A 19193-nucleotide genomic window follows, 5' to 3' on the forward strand; every position below is an offset into this window, starting at 1 on the left:
CATACTGGTAATTTATAAGCGACGTGTATAGTGTTAGATTTTTCTTCCTGCTTTTGCTACTGCCTTTTTTTGGTGCAAAAAATAATCACCGACGAGAGGTGATTGATTGTAATACAAATTGACGGCGTGTAACGAAACCATATAATTAATATATCGGTATATGGTACAGTTTTTTCCTTCTTGTTCAGCCTTTCATAGTCTTTTCATCCCTTGTTTCGGCTCATCCATCGTTATGTTTCTCTTTCATACCTATATTTTATGGGGTAAGCCGCGAAGTCGAAATATATATACCTATACCTATAGTGTTTTCATTATGACATCGACGACGAAACTAATGACGACGAATGTTTTTTTTTGTTTATATTTTACAGGTTCGGATTTACCTATCGAAACGAACGACGTATTAATGAATTTCCAAAGCACTTGCTTCGAAGCGATGCAAATGTGTCAGAGGAATGCGAAATGCGCATCATCCATAACTCACGTGATAACGCATTGTAATCCCAAAAGATGCAGAAGGCAGAAATGTATGCATTCTTTGCAAGCTTTTTATCGTAATAAAACGCTGATAAAGTACGCGGTCGAGGTGGCGTTTTGTCTTTGCAAGTGAGTTGAAAAAAATTCAGCGCATACCTTACTTACATATACCTACATGTACGAGTATATTCTTTTCAGAAGCTCGCGATGACGACCTTTTCCTCATACTAATGTAATTTGTCGCACGTGTTTGACTGTTCGTGTTCGTCTTCGCGAAGCTGACTTATTTTCGCATAAATTGTGTTCGAATGCGTCGAATATCATCCCTGGTGAGGTAATGCGAAGCTGGCGTGGCATTGAGAAATGTTGTAGGTATCTGAATTTTTATAGGTTAGGTGGAGAGAGGTGTTTTAGGAATTCGTACGAGTAGATACTTATACTGGTAAATGTGTGAATGGCTGTTGATGGTGGAGGTGGATCTCGTGCTTCCTTGGGGAGATTATTACAACTATGATCGAGTGTGGTAGGGGTAGGTTTTTCTGGAATGTGAGAATATTATGTGGTAATTTCGAGTTGGCGTTTTTCAGTTTGAGGTTTACCGAGAATTACCTATATCGAGAATTTCGAATTTTGAACGTGGGTAATTAATTATTCGAATCGATTGCAGAGATCTTGGAATAAGAGCTCAATTGGCCTAAAATTCTGCAGCAGTTTTAATTTTAGTTGAAAGTAGGTTTGCAGCTGCAGAAGTACGATTAAGATGCTGAATTTGCGACTTAGTTGGGGGGCCCACATAAGGATCTATTGAACCCCCCCCCCCCGCCCCGGTCGATCCTCCGGCACAACTTTTTTCTTGAAGGGAGAGTTCTAAGGAACATTTATAGCTCTTGTCCTCAAAAAAAAAGTGGCCCTACTGACAAAATGGCGGCCATTTTGATTGACAAGTTGACCGAAATCGCAGAAGATCTGGCAAAAATTTATCACCTGTCAAAATTTCAGCAAATGCTATGCTTAAGTGCTTATTTCGATTTTTGGCGAATTTTTGGAAATTAAATTTAGGCCAAAAATGAGGGAAAAAATCAAAATTTTCACCAAATTGACCAAGAAAGCTGAAATTTGGGATATACCCTATTTTCGACCTGCCAAATCGATTGGAAACTGTTTCAAGCCGTTTTGAGCAGTTCTGGAGCCTCCAGCAGATTTTTGAAACTCGAAATTCCCACAAAATTTCATCACATGGAGTTGGAGAGCCGAAATTCATTCTGCAAACTAATTTCAATACGCTACGAAGTCAACTGCATGTGGATTTTAAGTCGTTTTGGAGCCTCCAGCGACTTTTTGAAAATTACTGGAGCCTCCAGTACATTTTTGAAGCTTGAAATTTCACCAAAATTTCATCAAACGGAGATGATGGAACGCCGCAATTTACTCTGCTCTCCAATTTTAACACCCTCTGAAGTGGAAAAATTTCTCTTGAGCAAAAAACATTTCCGTAATTAAAAACTTTCTTTGGAGAGGAGACTTTACCCACATTTTTTCCTTTCAATACATACCTACATTACGTTTGCTAAAATCACGTAGACCAAATGGATTCAAAAATCAAGTTAGATGGCCTCATTAATAAGTACATATTATTTAGAGTATACTTATTTCAACATGGTGGTTTTTTCACAATTTTAAATCTTGCTCCCTCCTGGGCACAAACTTTGATTTAAAAAGTAAGACTACCAAAAAATTTGAATTAGGCATCTTCAAAAACAAACATTTCGAAACATTGGTCGATTTTTTCAAAAATTTCGAATTTGAGCACCTCTTCATAAGAGTCAAATTTGAGTGTAAAAGTAAAACGACCGAAAAATGTGAATTCAGCTTCCTCAGAAACGCGGATTTTCATAAATTGGACAATTTTTTTCAAATATTTCGAATTTTAGCACCTCTTTTTGGATTATAAGTAGAGTGCGGATTTTTATTTTTTGCATATTTTGATATGTACGAGATAATTGCGCATATCGAATTGATCTTTGTGATTCGGAACATTTTGAGTAAAATGAGCCCAATTTGATTGTGCATATTTTGCATATTTTGGCTTTAAATGCATAAAACGTCATAATTCTAGCATTAAATGTGCATAAAACGACATATTTTGGCCATTTTCAGCATATTTCAAAAATTTTGACCAAAATTTTCATTTTCCAAGTTTTTTTTTAAATCAAAATGGCTGCAAAAAAAAAATAAAAATAAAAATTTTTTACAACTGATTTTGTGATTTTTCAATTTATGACGATTTTCAATTCATGCTGTTTGTATTTTTTTCCTTTTTTTGTGTGTTTTATAGAATTTAATTGGAAAATAACAAAAAATGAGTCCTACTATTGTACTCAGATTGAAAAATGCTTCCCAACAACACCCATCTCAATTGTGCATATTTTGCATTTTTCAGCATTTAAATGCATAAAAATGACATATTTTAGGCTTTTAGAAAGCATAAATTATGTGCATAATTTGAGATTTTTCATGCATAAAAATCCGCACTCTAATTATAAGTATTCGAGTTTAGAAGTAAAACGATCCAAAAAAATTCGAATTCGGCGTCTTCAAAAACGCAGATTTTGACATAAGTATGGTTGATTTTTGTTGTGAAATTTGACGTTCACCCTCCCCCCCTCCCCACTTGAAACCCCTTATCGTGCGAAGCAAGTATGTATATTGCGACATAGCGTATGTTGAAAAGAATATGTGGGATTGGGGGGGGGGGGTAAATACTATCAATGACAGAAACAAGTTTTGTGTGTTTGTATTCATCTGAAAATAAACGTCTATTTTTGAGCTAATTGTCCTGAACTACTGAGGGTATCAATCACTTCAATCAGTGATCGAAACCAATATAGAAATTTTGGTTTCGGTTTCGGTTTCGGTTTCGGTTTTGGTTGTAATTTTGACGCATTTTTGTTTTGGTTTTGGTCCTGAAAGATTTTTTGTTTTACTTGATTAAAATTGGTTTTCGTTATGATTTTTATCTGTTGAAAAAAACTGTTTTTCTCCTCTCCAACTCCTTCGCTCGTGAAAGATTTTACTTTTTTATTTTATTTTTTTTCTTGATTGTGTATGACTAGAAATTTTACTTCATTTTACGTTAAGGTTATAGTAACGGAGTTGACTAGGTTGGGAAAACTTCGAGAAATAGGTAAGCAAGAACCTACTATTCAAAAATCAATCAGTTGAGTTGAGGTCAAATTATGAGAAGAAGTTCAAGGTTTTTGTATTTGGTTTCCACACGTACACTTATCAAGTTATCATCTACCTATTGGTTTTGGTGTTTTTGCCTTTTGGTTGATTAACAATTGTAGTGGTTTTTGGTGGATTTGATTTTGGTCATCAATTTTTTGGTTTCTATAACTGCATTCAGTATTTTATCAATATTTTTTCAATATGATATCGATTAGGTAATTGTTTCTAATTTCGATGTTTTTTTCCTCTTTGGCTGTGCTCCAAAAGGTCTAATCAATCAATTGGGGGGGGGGTGTTTATAATTATCTACTTTTGTTTTAGATAATTCGTGGTTTTTCAAGTCATTATTTAAAGAATATTTTGAAATCAGCGTGTTTTTTGGAGAATTTCCGAAATTCACTTGATTTTATGACTCAATATATAAAAATTATCAAACATCGACAAAGTGTTTTCAAATTTGCAGAAACGCTATTTTTTCAAAAATTGTTGGAATTGAAAAATTAAAAAATTGAAAAAAAGTCTTGAAAATAAAATGATTGAAAAAAATTAACAAAATTGAAAAATTGAACAAAAAGTCTTGAAAATTAATGTTTAAAAAAAATGTCTAATTGAAATTCAAAAAAAGAAATAATTTTGCTTTAGCTTCTAATCGTCCTTTGGAAATTCAATTTTAAATAAGTATATTGTTTAAAACATGAAAAAAAAATTCAACCCCCAATTTTCTTTTGAAAAATTGTTTTTTTAACTTTTTTGAGGAAAAAAATTATTCTTCAAAATTGAATATCCCGGGAAAAAAAGTTTTATAGAATTTTATAAAAAATACCCACCTATTTTCTATACAAAATTTGTCTCTATCAAACTGTATACAACTGTATAAAATTTTATGCAGTTGTATACAGTTTGATAGAGACAAATTTTGTATAAAAAATAATTGGGTATTTTTGATAAAATTTTATGTATTTACTATGAAGACAAATTTTAACATTGATTCAAAATTATTCATGAATTAATGCAAGATCATTTGATGAATAATACATCAAAGGCCAAAAGCATCCACTTTTTATCAAAAATTAAGTCCCACGCTCGTACCCCCCAGGTCATCACTTCACTACACAGTACACATGACACTTTGAGTGGAATAATTAGAAGAGACCAATAAAATCGATATATAGAGAATGATGCAGTACTCTATCTAAGAGTACTAACTATACCATTTCATTTGATACAATTGTATCATTTTTGATAAACTTATATAAAAATGTATACAATATTGTCTATTTGATAAAACTACATAAATTTTGATAAATTTTTTTTTTTAAACTAACACCATATTTGATCAATTTTATCAAATTTTATACAGCTGAATCAAATTCTATACAAATGTACACAGTTTTAAACAATTTTATGAACGTTTATACAATTCATGCAAAATATCCATTCTACTGAAAAAATTTTTATACAATTTTATCAAAGCAATTGCTCTTCTTTTTATCAAAATCTATACGAATGTATAAAACTGTAATACAATTATATGCATTTGATACACCTTTATAAAAAGCTATTTCAATTTTGATGAAATTTTATAAAATTTTATGCAATTTTATCAAAGCAATTATTTTTCTTTTTATCAAAATGTATAGGAATGTATAAAACTGCATACAATTGTATCATATTTGGTACACCTTTATAAAAAGCTATTTCAATTTTGATGAAATTCTATAAAATTTTATGCAATTTTTATAGAACTCTATACAAGTTTATGCAATTTTTATAGAATTCTATACAAGTTTATAAAACTTTTTTTCCTGGGTAGGTAAATTGTATTTTCATTGGGAATCGAAGTGTGACGTCACAATTACGTCACAGCGCATTTTTACGGGATTTCACGTTCTCATTTGGTCCCAAACAAAACTGTAGTCCCATAAGAAACCATGTAAAAATGGCATACCTACTTGTCGTTCAAATTTCTCAATGAATAAGACACTTGTTGATAAAAAACTTATTTAAAACAAAAATTTAGACTTTCTAACATAAAACTAGCTTTTTTTAACAATTTCAGAGAAAATTGAAATTGAAAAGTAGCAAATTTACATGCAATCTTATGGAACGCTTCCGCAGGTTGGGACCAAATGAGATTGTTTACTTACGCACACATACTTGCGTTTTACAACACACCACAAAGATCCGCTTCGATTCCCAATTGCGTTTTTTTAGATAAATTTAAAAAATTTAGTACCTACTTTTCAATTTTGAAAAGAAGAAAGAGTGCAATTTGTAACCTCACTATGACAGGATATCTAACTGGTAGTGAAAGTAGTGAAAAAGTAGTGAATTTTGTTGAAAATGTAGTGAAAAAATTCTAATGCGTTCCTTTTTATCGATCTTCATTCCGTAGAAAAGAGCTCATTTGTCGATTTTTTTAGAACTCGAATTTCACTTTTCGAGAGCTTTGGCCCTCGCTTCGCTCGGGCTATTTACTCTTTTTCCTTATGGGCATCAACTCATTGTTCAAATTCAAGAAATGTTGAAAGTTTGAATCAGAAAAATGAACTCCTCTCTGCACAAAGAAACTTTTTTTTTACTTCTCAATACATGAATTTTTGGAAGCTTATGCCCTCGCTTCGCTCGAGCTCGTTTGTTTTTTCCAGTTCTGAATTTTTCAAAAAAAACATTATAATTTGAATTTCAAAATTTTGAAGGAAAGCATTAAACTTCTTAAAATCATCGTTTATTAGACTTCTCAAAATACTCATTTTCGAGAGCTTTTGCCATCGCTTCGCTTGGGCAGTTTGTTGGTCCTTTCCACAATTAAAAAATTCCAGACTTGAAGGAGAAATCAAAATTTTATACGTTGCTGTATGAATGAATATCAGGCAAAGTTGTATCTTTCAAACGACAATTGGTATTTTTTCCCAAATGTTGTTCAAATTTTCCATCAAATTTTTTTTTTTTTTTTAAATTTCTTACCTATATTAAAAAAAGTTTTTCATTCACCCAATTTGGGAAGTTTGATGACACTGGAAAAGCGAAAAAATCTCATTTAAAATTTTGCCTCCCCTCGGCTCCCTTTTCTTATAAAATCTCGAGTGTTTAAAAATTTTCCTGCTGAAGTCTTTTTTTTTATTTTGTACAAATTTTCTTCCAATTTCAATTTTTTTGAAAATTTTTTAATTTTTCAGTGAAAAAGTCGATTTTGTTACTTTTTTATGTAGGAGGGGGGAGGGGTGTCGAGTGGATAGCATCAGAATTCAACGTGAAAAAATTGCTGTAAAATTCCAAGTTTTTGTGAATTTTTGCGTTTTAAACTCTTTTGAAAGATCTGAAAATTTGTACGTTTAAAACTGAGTTTTAAACAATATAAAAAACTTTTTTAAAATGTTTTTTGTTTCCCTCCTCATCCCCCCAACCCCGTTTTTTTGCAACACTGTGTGTAATAGGCATCAAAATATCTATTGATATTTTAAACATCAATACCCCGCTTTGATACAGAAAAATGGAAATGTACGTTTTTTCAATTTTTAATGTCGATATTCAAATATTTATTAGTAACCTTATATTATGTATTCTTTATTTATTGTTTCACTTTCTATTTAAAAGCTTGATTGTATACCTAATTTAAAAAGAACAACGTAGTAAATTAATTTTTTCTTTGTCGGTTCACAGGAAAACGAACAATTCGGACGAAGATGCGTGTATGAAAGCTCAAGATACTTTACATCCCTCCTGTTCTCAAGAAGTCGATACAATAACGCCTCCTACTTGTCATTCGGTCGCAGAAAGCTGTCGAAGTGACCCTAATTGCGCGTAAGTACATAAATTTGAACAAACTCAGTGTGGGTTATTTGACCGGGGGAGAGGACGTGGATTGTAGAATTTTGAAAAAAATTTGTTTCTAGGTGAGAGAACTCTTCTCGCCCTTATAATAGCTTTTATTTGAGAGAATTCAAAATTTCTGGAGTATTTGCATGAATTTGATGGGGGTCTTCTTTACGCCAATTCTCTATGTCTACTTTCCTAATTGAATTAATATTTATGTGATTCTCTGTTAATTTTCTATAGACCATTATTAGAAGAATTCGAACAGTCGTGCGCTACTGACAACTACACGAAAACATGCGCCGGATATCCAGAACAGTGTCGTATCGGCATGCTGGGAATTTTGGGAACAAAATTACGAACAAATTGCATCTGCAAAGGAACTGATCGAGCGAAATTATACGAATGTATCGGATGGCAGCGTGTGCTGTGGTTTAATCCTTGCGTTGGTAAGTAATACACGTCATCGATGATCAATTTTTCATGGATATTTTTTCTCACAATTGGACGTTTGCCATCTGCAATGTTATTTGCATTCGCGTAGTTTGGTTTGCTGTATTGGCAGGAAAATTATTTTTTATCTCAAATAAGGGCTCGTCTAGCTAGATACTTCTGTTTGTACGTTTTGCGTCTATAAAGTCTGGATTTAAAGGGAGTAAAATTCATTAAAAAGTTTTTTCTCGCCCCAAGTTATATTTGAAACTACGTAACATGGCAGATGGATCGGTGGGAAGGTAATTCAAAAAACACGAAAATATACTAAAAATCAAGCTCGAAGTCTGCAGTTGAAAAAGAATACCTACCTCATCCGTCATGTTGCGGTAGTAAGTAGGTAAATGAGATTTCCATCAAATATACGAGGTAAATAAACGTATAGGTATCTAACAGTAACGTCAAAAGTAAACATTTCCGACTACTCGTATAGCTTGGAGTATGAAATCAACACTGTCGAATCTAATGATTCGTTACATATGCAATGTTTATATACACGTACATTACATTCCAATGGCAGTCTGGGGTTGAGAACAGAGTTTATTCGTTCAATGAACAAGTAGAGTAACCTGTATTACTAACTCTATTTTGGTATATTTATGTTTATTTTATATTCGCAGTGGAAGCTCAACGTGAATTCCACATGAACAAAGTCCGAGCACGACTTTCACGAAAGCACAACATTACCAGCATCTACGACGACGTTTTAACCACGCTTCCAGACGTGATCGAAACAAGAACCATAACCACCGCTTACCATACGACATCTTCCACAGCCATGATTACCAGTCCAACCACAACCACGACTACCAGAACTCCTCCAACCATCGCCGCGACCACACCTAGTACCACAACAATGGCGTCTACGACGACTACAATGCCTACAACAATAACTACCCAGACGACCACTACGAAGGCCACTACTACGACAACGACGACTACAACGCCCAGACCTACCGCTGCGGTGGTTATTCGTAGCACCGAACCAAACACCAAGATTTTCCGAGCCAGTTATAACGGCCTTTCGCATATTTTTAGTTCGAATCGTAGCAGGGAGAAGTCCTCTTATGCTACGACTCATTCGCCATCTGTGTTCTTTACTGCTCTTACCAAAGGCAATCATAAAATCATTTTTGAAGAAGTCACCGAAGGTACGACTACCAAGAAACCGGTGTTTATTTCGAACGCCAAGTCGAGATCTCCTAAGCCTACGGTGCCATTGCGTAAGTTTGTTGGAATTTTTCTCATTTAAAAAAAATTTTATGTTGTGTGAAATTGGCTAATTGCTGATATTTTTTTGTGTAGCTGGATGCGTCATGCAGAAAACGTCGCTTGATGATGGGATTTTCATCGCTGAAGGCAAAACAATTCGGGTATGTTGGCAGAATATTGAAATTTATACCGCTTTAAACAACTTCAAAATTGTCTGAATTAATTTGTAACACTTCAAAGTTTTTGTCGTTGCCGAAACATCCAATTGATTGAACGGAATCGTGATTTTTGGGAACAGGATTGTCTGAAACCCCCATAACCAATACTTCAGCTGCCAAAATTGATTTGACGAATATTTAAATTTTTAAAACTGACCATTTTTGGCAATTTTTTTTTTTAAATACCTATCTATTTATTAAAATGATGGAAAATAATCCTAAACCTAACAAGGGAACCTCTTGAGGTGTCACACTCCGATTTGAACGGGGCCGCGATTTTTGGAAATAGCATAGTCTGAAACCCAAAACCAAATTTTCAGCTGCCCACGTTCATTTTTCGATTTTTGGCGAATTTTTAAAAATTCAAAAAATTGACTGTTTTTGGCAATTTATGCTTTTTTTTAAAAAAATACGTACTTGATCAATAAAAATGGTCAAAATAAGTCCCGAAACTAATATTAATTACCCCAATCCAAATTTCACCATAACCAGCCATTCTGGAGCCTCCAGCGCGATTTTTAATTTTCTCCAGAATTTTGAATTTGCTCCAGAAGGCGTGAATATGCAGTTGGGCAGCTAAAAATCGAGTTGTGTATTATACTCGACCTGTTCAACGAGTTTATCTACATTTGAGCCGATTTTGGGAGTGACACCTCAAGAGTGGTTTTTTGATCAGCTTTTTTCAAAATTAAAAAATCCAAAAAATCAAAAGATATGTACCTGCTTGTGAGGAAATTTTTGAAATTTGCGCGAATCGCTGTATTTTTCAAGAACTATCCCCTGGAGCACAAATTCTACCATTTCAAGCCGTTTTGGATCGAGTGTGACACCTCAAAAAACCCTTTCTTGAGGTGTCACTCTCAAAATTGGCTCAAATGTGGATTAACTCGTTAAACAGGTCGAGTGTAATATACAACTCGATTTTTAGCTGCCCAACTTCATATTCACGCCTTCTGGAGCAAATTCAAAATTCTGGAGAAAATGAAAAATCGCGCTGGAGGCTCCAGAATGGCTGGAAATGGTGAAATTTGGATTGGGGTAATTAATATTAGTTTTGGAACTTATTTTGACCATTTTTATTGATCAAGTACGTATTTTTAAAAAAAAGCATAAATCGCCAAAAACAGTCAATTTTGAATTTTCACAAATTCGCCAAAAATCGAAAAATGAACTTGGGCAGCTGAAAATTTGGTTTTGGGGGTTTTAGACTATGCTCTTTCCAAAAATCGCGGTCCCGTTCAAATCGGAGTGTGACACCTCAAGAGGTTCCCTTGTAAGATCAACTCTCTCGCACCGAATTTCACAATTTTCAGTTATTCTGGAGCTTCCAGCACTATTTTCGATTTGGTTCTCCAAAATTTTAAAATTTCTTCAGAAGACGTAGAAATTAATTTGAGCATTGAAAAAACAAACGAGTTCATTCAAATTTGACCCAATTTCCAGGCGGACACCTTGAATGCGTTTTTATGACCAAAATATATTTATAATGAAAAAATTCAAAAAATCAGGAATTTTCTGTTCGCAGAGAAATGTTTGTAATTTGCATAAATGACGTTGCTTTGTTTAAAACCAATCGTCGAATCCAAATTTTCCATATTTCGAGTCATTCTGGAGCCTCCAGCACGGTTTTCGATTCCTCCAGAATTTTGAAATTTTTGCTGAAGGTGGAAAAATTCATAATTAGACGTCTGAAAATTGATCTAAATGTGGATAAATGTTCTTATCGAGTCGAGGATAAGTCACCACTTGACTTTTAGGTGCCTAAAAATTGACTCCTGAAAAATCAAAAATTGCGTTGGAGCCTCCAGAATGGTCTGAAATTGCTAGATTCGGATTTAAAAGATTGGTTTTTGAGAAAATACAGTAATTCATACACTAAAGAAGCAGGAGGCAGATTGCTCACCTGGAAATCTGGAAAGTTGAAAAAGTTGGAAAATTTGTTTTTTTTTTTGTTAGAAGTTGGCAAAAGTGACATTTTACGAAATTTTGAATTGTAAATGAAAACCAACTAGATAAATTAACACCGTGAATCATTAAAAGTTGATGAGAATTTTGAACTACTCGTAGGCATTTAGAACTGCTGAATAATGTTAACTGACAACTTGAGTGAAATTTTTCAAAATGTTTTGAAAAATCGACTACAAAAAACAGCAAATTGTAGATATACTTAATTTTAACAACTTGAGTGGAATTTTTCAAAAAATTAACAAAATTGACCAGAAAAATTGGCGAATTTTATGATTTTGTCTGCAGCTATCTACATACTTACAATAAATTGTTCAAAAAAAGTGAAAAATTGACTGCAAAAATTGACAAATTTTATGATTTTGACAAAATTATGAAAATTTGTAGCCTACAAAATAATGTTCTGAAAAAAAGTTTAAAAACTTGACTAAATTAAAAAAATTCATCAACTGTTGGAGCAGGAAAATTTATATAAATTTGAAGTTTTAAAAATGCATGAGAGTGGAAAAATTGATTTTGCATTTTAAAAAATAGGTACCTACTAATTAATGTTTTACTTCCTAAAGTACCTATGTAAATTTTTGAAAGCTTCTGTGTTTTTTTTTTACGTATTCCAAATTGAAATTTATAAAAAACTGTCATTGAGATTCAAAAAAAATTAAACTCAAAATAAACTTTCACAAAAAATATCGTTTTTTGTTTTACTTTTTGAAACTGGAATCCTCAAGAGATTTTGCCTTCGCTTCGCTCAAGCCTATTCAATTTCCTATTTCAGAATTGAAATTTCTAAAGGAAAAAAAACATCATTAAAATTCAAAAATTTTACATAATACAAAAAAATATAAGCTGCAGCTCCTCTGTAAAAAATACAATTTTTTTACTTTTCGAAATAGGGATTTTCGAAAGCTTTTGCCCTCGCTTCGCAAAAAAAAAACAATTCAAATTCTACAATTTTAAAGCTAAAAAAATAGTAGGTGTAAATATTAAAACTCTTCGTGCAAAAAATATTTTCTACTCTTCAAAGCATAAATTTTCAAAAGATCTAGTTCAAAAAAAAAATTTAGAAATTTTTTTCTATTGCTGCGCTTGAATCAATTTCGTTTCTTTTTTCCAAAATTATAAAATAGAAACAAAAATTTGAAATATTATTTCTTTTGTCTTCAAGTCTATGAACCAAAAAAAAAAACACTTGTAGATTTTGGTGGGTAAACTTGCAAATTGTGGTAACAAGAGTGCATTTTTTGCGATTTTGCCCCCCCCCCACCCTAAGAAAACCACACCGGCTCGTCCCTGCAGCCATTCGTGCGAATTTCAAAATTTTCCATGCGAACAGAAAAGTTTTTTGTTTTTCAAATCGGCTCGAACGCGAATAAATCCATTGAACAGGTCGAGGTTAAGTCACAACTCGATTTTTAGCTTTCCAAATTAATTTCCACGCCATCTGAAGAAATTTAAAAAATTTTAAGAAATTTAAAATCGCGCTGGTGACTTTAGAATGGTCAGTAATTATGAAACTTGGTTCAAGGAAGTTGATAATATCTTTTTACTTTTAAAAGTTAGGATTGGTGTGCCATGCCATGAACATAAGAGATTATCAGAGGATCTCATATTGGGGAGAAGGGATCATGCGGTTCAAAATTTTTTTAAATGGTCAACATTTTGTATAAATTGGAGAACTTTTTTGGTGACGAAATCAACCTAAATCCTTGGATTAGATTTTCAAATGGCAAGGTTGGTGGTTGAATGCTCTCAGAATTTTGAAAATTAATATTTCCATCATTTTTGGTTTTTGTATACTTCATTATTCCATTGGCTTCTTTGACCCTAAAACCAAAAAAATACAAATAAAGCAAAGTTCACTCTTCATAAAGTAATTTTTGATCTCATAGGGACCCATTTTGTGAGCAAAGGCCGGACGGGGTTCTAAAATTTTCAAGGATGATGAAAATGAGCCTAGTTTAAGAATGATTTCAACTTTTAAATTGCAATAAATTTTTTGACCTTGTTTCAATCATTAAAAAAAATTGATGCTCGGGGTCAGGAGGGACGAGGGGTAAACGAATTTGAATTGGTGTGTAATTATTTTTAATCAGCATCTTCCTATTACCCACATAATGAACTGAAAAATTAATTTCACGAATAATTCGTTCAAAAGGCAACAATGCATTGCATAGGGCCAACATTTTTTTTCTTCTTTTATAAACTACGATTCAAGCTCGGTAATTAGGTCCCGAAGGGATGAATTTCGTAACCATTCGTCATTTTTGGCGGGAAAATACGCGTACCTGGCTTACCATATACATTAACCGGGTGCTTTTTCGAACCTTTCTACCGAGGGAATTTTATTTTAGTACAACTATTGGTGCAAATTATTATACATACCAGGAAATAGAATAATTGATGTGAAAGTGAATTTTTTATTTTCTTCGTATTTTTAAAATCCCATTTAACCCGATTTTTTTTTTTTTGTTTTTTTTTTACAGCTTTATCACGACCAAGACGTGGAATGCTCAGAATTATGTTATTGCGCTGGTGGGAACCTACATTGTCAGACGGCGTGTATAGAAGTGAAAACGTGTAAATCGGATATGGCACCTTATAATCACATGTTTCCAGCATTCGATGGATATAAAGGGAAATGCGTTTGTTATTCGGAGACGTTCGTTTGCGCTCGACCTCTCAAGGGTAAGTCGAATTGGCTTAAGGGCTGACGACTAGTGAGAAATATTTTCCATACTTACCGGAGGTTTTGATCTTATTACAGGAACGTATACGCTTCCACCTGGAGTATTTTTATTCCTTGGGTACAGCGGTATAGATGAACAATACGTCAAAAGGCTGGTGAATTTCGAATTTCAAGAATGCGTTGCTGGACTGCAAGAGATACTTAATAAGAAAATGGCTCCTGAGGTGAGCATTTGTATCCATATTTTTTGTGGTTTTGAAGGCACATATTATAAGACCCAGAATTACGATTAATTTATTCTTTGACTGGTTTCTGTTCACAGTTGACTTGCGAATTGGAGCTATTTCTCGTCGCTGAGGAGAGTATAGTTGTTATGGGTAAATATAAAAATACTAGTACTTCGGAAGTGCGGCCAAACAGCGTTAATCCTAATTACGACGATATTGCCAAAGATCAGGTATAAAATTACGATTTTTTTTTTCGTCAACTGTTGCTTTATAATCAGATATTGTGAAATTGATCCAAATTATTCGCAGAGCGCTTGCGAAGCAGTAATGACCAATTTAAAGAAAGACGTCGTCGAGCAAAGTTACGATATCAAAGCGAACCTATTCACGTCGATTTTCAAAGTAGCCGAAATCCAAACTTTTCTGCCGGAAAGTTCGAAAACGTCCGTCAACAGACATATCATTAGTACTACGTTATTGGTACCAATTTTTGTGATTATTTTAAACCTGGAATAACGACCTCGATACCGCTTCTTAGAGGCTGTATTTTCATCATATCATTATTGTGATCAATTTCTTCTTTTATCCAGTTTGTACAAATTATTTCTGCCACTAGATTTTTATCGTGTTTTATTTCTATAGTTGATTATGTTTTTTTTCCCCTTTTATTACGTATGTATTTTGTCGTGTTTTTAATTGTTGATGTTTTAATATTAAAAAAAAAAGTATCGTTAGGAAAAAAAATTGAAAAAAATTCTTCCTATGTACATAGGTGTTTGTAAATTTTGGAAAAAGTTCAAACAAGCGAGAAAAATGTAGACAATAATGTCATCGTTGAACTCAATAGTTTTTGTTGGTTTTTTCCTTTGTTTTTTTTTTCTGTTTATATCGATGATAGTAATTAATATTAATTCGTGCGCTGTGTATCGTGATGTGTAAGGCAAAAATTTATTATAGAGATTTTAGATTTATAATGTAAAAAAAAAAAAAAATGTTATTAAACGAAGGATAAGAAATGGTGTAAATTTTTGTCGATATTTTGTGCACATTATATTATTACGCAATTTACCAAAATGATATTCATATTAGATAGCTTACTGTTACCTTTCAATCATTACCGTTCTCTTGTTTTGTTTTTGTTTTTATATAAACCATTATGTAATTTTTGAATGTTATTGTTAAGATGATACATTGATTTATGTGAATTTAGATTTCGTTATTTAATGTGAATTATTTTAATATACAATTTTTTTACAATTCGGTTCAGTTCGTTCGAGAGAATGATTTAATATCATAAAATGGAGGCATTTGATAGATCCGGATTTTCGAGCGATTTCAATTTTATTTCAGGAAGAGTATAGTTGTTTTATGATTTAATTTTGTTATTTTTAATTTCCTGTCTTTCATTCTTCTTCTCTTCCTTTAAGATGAAATATTGAAATAAAATAAGTGCCATAGGTAGGGTAAAAAGTCGCCAGTAGTTGACATGATCCAATAGTTGACACCTACGTCACTGTAGTCGGGATTTCTCCTTATTTTTCGATGACTTTTTTGAATCTTGTAAATTTTCTTTTTGCATGATTTGGTGATTTTCCTTTATGATTTTTATAGATTTTCTCCTATTTTGACGGATATTTTTCTTTTGAATTTTCGTGAGTTGTCTTCTTTTTAGTTTTTCGATGATTTTCCCACAATTTCCATTTTTTTTCTCTTAAGATTTTGGCAAAGTTTCTCCAGTTTTGACAGATTTTCTAACTATAAATCACGATTTTAGTTTTGTTCTAAATTATGGTCCTTTTTAGTGTGCGTAGCACACTATTGGTTTCGCTTTGAGAAATGAAATTTTATTGGAACTGAATGTTCTCTTAAGCTATCCAACCGTTTTTTGTACCTATTGGACACCATTTGAGAATCATTAAGGCGGAGGGAATAGATTAATTTTCATTCAATTCGGATGGGTAATTGCTGAGTAATTGCAATTTTAGTTCATTATTTTAATGCATTAAATCCTAAAAAAGGGAAAAGGGGACTTGTAGAACACCTGCCGCTCATTGTACCCTGCTATACCCCCAGTCTATTCCATCACCAGCTGTGTTTCATTGTACCCTGTTACACCCCCGGTCTGTTAGCTGTAAATTCCAAGTGGGAGTGGTTTGGTGGGGCGTTTACCAAACAAATATATTATTTTAATGCCGTAACCCTCGTAGCGAAGTGGTGGCTGAGTGGTTAGGGCATGTAGGTAGGGATAGGAAATTTAGGGACCCAGGTTCGAATCCCCGTGAGGTAAGTAGGTAGGTGACAGATTTTTCGTAGGAAAATTGGATAGGTAAATGCTTTGGAGTTAACCTATGTAGTAGGTACATGATAATGGGGTAAAAATAATGCTGAAATTGAGTTATGAATTATAATATATTTGCTAACTAAAAATTCATTTCATTAATTTTTTGTCTACCTATAGCCATAAGTATAGTAAGAATTACCTTGACATGAATAATTTTCAACTTTTTACTTATAATTTAAAAATTACTTCAAAATGAGTAATTAAACTAATTTTTGTACAATTGAAACATGTAATTTTTATTATCATGATTTAGTAAAAATTATTAAAACAAAACGATTTTTACTATTGGTACCTATAGCAAAATTTATTAAAATGATAATTTTTACTATATGATTACAGTAAAAATTATTGAATGGGATCTGGTACTTAATTGTGCTAAATACCAGTATTTAGTTGAATTTTTTTGTAAAAATTACCCATATTTTTTTGTGTAATTTAGAGGCAATGCAAATTCTTAACATGATATTTTATAAGATTTAATTCTTAATTTAGAATAAAAAGCAAGTTCTGAAAATTGGTTTGAAAATTTATAAATTTGAAGACAATAGAAATTCTTAAAAAAAAATAATATGAAAATTTGTATTTAGAGACGCTGAGAATTCCAAAAATTGATTAAAAGTTCTGTAAGTTGCAGATAATGTGAACTTGAAAATTATATGAAATAAGTAGGTATTGTAATATTTATGAACAAGATGAGAATTCTGAAAAATTGGAGGCAATGTAAATTCCAAAAATTGAGTTGACGTTTTACAATTTGTGGACAATATGAACTTGAAAATTGAATTTGAAATTTTTTAATTTAAAGACAATAAGAATTCTGAAAAATTATTCAAAATTTGACTATTTAGGGGCAATGTGAATTCTAAAAATTGATTGCAAATTTCCTAACTCAGCAGCAATGCAAAATTCTGAAAATTTATTGAAAACTTTATGAAATTGTAGCGATGGGGAATTCGGGAAATCGATTTGAAATTTTGTAAATTTTAAAACAATGCAAACTATGAAAAACAACTAGAAATTTCTTAATTTAGAAGCAATACAAGCTTATAAATTATTCTGAAATACCTATTGTAATTTGGAAAATATGAAAACACTGAAAAACAATTATTATTTTGAAGCAGTGAGAGTTTCAAAAATTCTCATCACTGTGACATGGTTGATTCACTTATGCACTACCTAGATGTAATAACGGTTATAGCTGTAGAAAAGGCAGCTAGCTACGCACACTTTGCAGCTAAGCTTTGCTTAGCTGTCTAGTTTGCCTTAATTTTGACTGAATTTTTTTTCATTAACCGTTTTTTTTGTTTTGAGTCTCGTACTGGGAAAAAACGTGATTTTATTTGCTTATATTTTTGTGAAACTTTGATTTTTCTTCTTCCGAAAGTCATTTCTTTTAAATTTTGAGCATTTTTTGTTAAGGAGGGAGATTTTCTTCAAGGTTTGATGCGTTTGTTTTTTTCATTTTCACTTTTGTGGCGGATTTTTTTCTTGCATCTTTCATTTTCTCCCTCGAATCTTCTTGAGTTTTGCATAAAATTGTTCGATTATTTTTCACGAAAATTTTTTGATTTTATTCCGGATTTATACTTTTAATTCTCGTCGAGAGCTCTCTGTTCTGAATTTTTGAGAGTTTTCCATTTTTCATAATTTACATGATTTTGTTTCGAATTTTATTAATTCGTTTTTCTGCCTAAATTTTTGTTCTTAATTTCGGCGAAACCTTTTTTCTAGAATTTTCGTGATTTCTTATAAAATTTTCTCGCAGTTTTGCCCCAAATTTTAGCAATTTTTTCTGCTAAAATTTTCGTGAAATTCCTGTTTATAGATAGATATTTTTTTTTTGAGTTTTTTTTTTTTGGACTTTGAGACTCGATGATTTTATTTCAGATTTTTTTGGCACTTTTACGTTTTATTCTTTTGAATTCTCATAGATTCAATTTCATATAGTTTTTCGAGATTTTCCTCGAATTTTCATTTGTGCTTTTGTGCGTAAATTTTTATAAAATTTTCAAAATTTTATCGTAAATTTTTTTTTTAATTTTCACGACGTTTTTTCGTAAATTTTTGTGCTTTTTACTCTAGTTTTTTCGTAGGAGTTTTTCTACTTTGAATCAAATTTTTACTCCGAAATCCTCGTAATTTTTGGAGTTTTTTTTGAATTTTCTTCTCTCCAGATTGTGTTTTTTACGCTGCTGCCTGTTTTTGTTTTTTTTCTCAATTTCCATAATTTTGTTGCATTTTTTCCTGTCCTTTTTTTTTTGAAACGTGTGACAAATTTTGCTAGGTTTTGATGTCTTTTTTTTGGGAATTTTGTATGTATTACAAGCGGCCCACGCCCCCCCCCACCGCCCTTCATCTTTGATTTGAATAAGCTTTTCATTATAAAATGATTTTCCTTATGGTATTTTTTACTATTATAATGATCGATTTAGATGGTCTCTAAATTTCGCGAGAACGATTTTTGAGAATTTTTGAACTGTACTATATAAGCCCAAAATTGCGTCATGATTTTTGAGATTTTTGAAAAAGTG

The 19193-nt window shown here is 32.1% G+C and overlaps 1 protein-coding gene across 2 annotated transcripts in view; it reads left to right on the forward strand.

Annotated features, from left to right (window-relative positions):
• The window catches only part of Gfrl (Glial cell line-derived neurotrophic family receptor-like), a 236029-nt gene extending 219210 nt beyond the window's left edge, over nucleotides 1-16819 (forward strand). For both annotated transcript variants that reach the window (XM_065359936.1, XM_065359937.1), the window contains exons 6-14: nucleotides 372-606; nucleotides 7369-7509; nucleotides 7765-7970; nucleotides 8634-9236; nucleotides 9319-9386; nucleotides 13892-14093; nucleotides 14173-14318; nucleotides 14417-14551; nucleotides 14631-16819. In XM_065359936.1, the coding sequence (XP_065216008.1) occupies nucleotides 372-606; nucleotides 7369-7509; nucleotides 7765-7970; nucleotides 8634-9236; nucleotides 9319-9386; nucleotides 13892-14093; nucleotides 14173-14318; nucleotides 14417-14551; nucleotides 14631-14837 (1943 nt within the window). In that variant the 3' untranslated portion in view covers nucleotides 14838-16819. The remainder of the gene's footprint in view (nucleotides 1-371; nucleotides 607-7368; nucleotides 7510-7764; nucleotides 7971-8633; nucleotides 9237-9318; nucleotides 9387-13891; nucleotides 14094-14172; nucleotides 14319-14416; nucleotides 14552-14630) is intronic.
• Nucleotides 16820-19193: the final 2374 nt, after the last annotated feature.

Source organism: Planococcus citri, chromosome 4 (assembly GCF_950023065.1).
Source record: "Planococcus citri chromosome 4, ihPlaCitr1.1, whole genome shotgun sequence".
Taxonomy (NCBI): Eukaryota; Metazoa; Arthropoda; class Insecta; order Hemiptera; family Pseudococcidae; genus Planococcus; species Planococcus citri.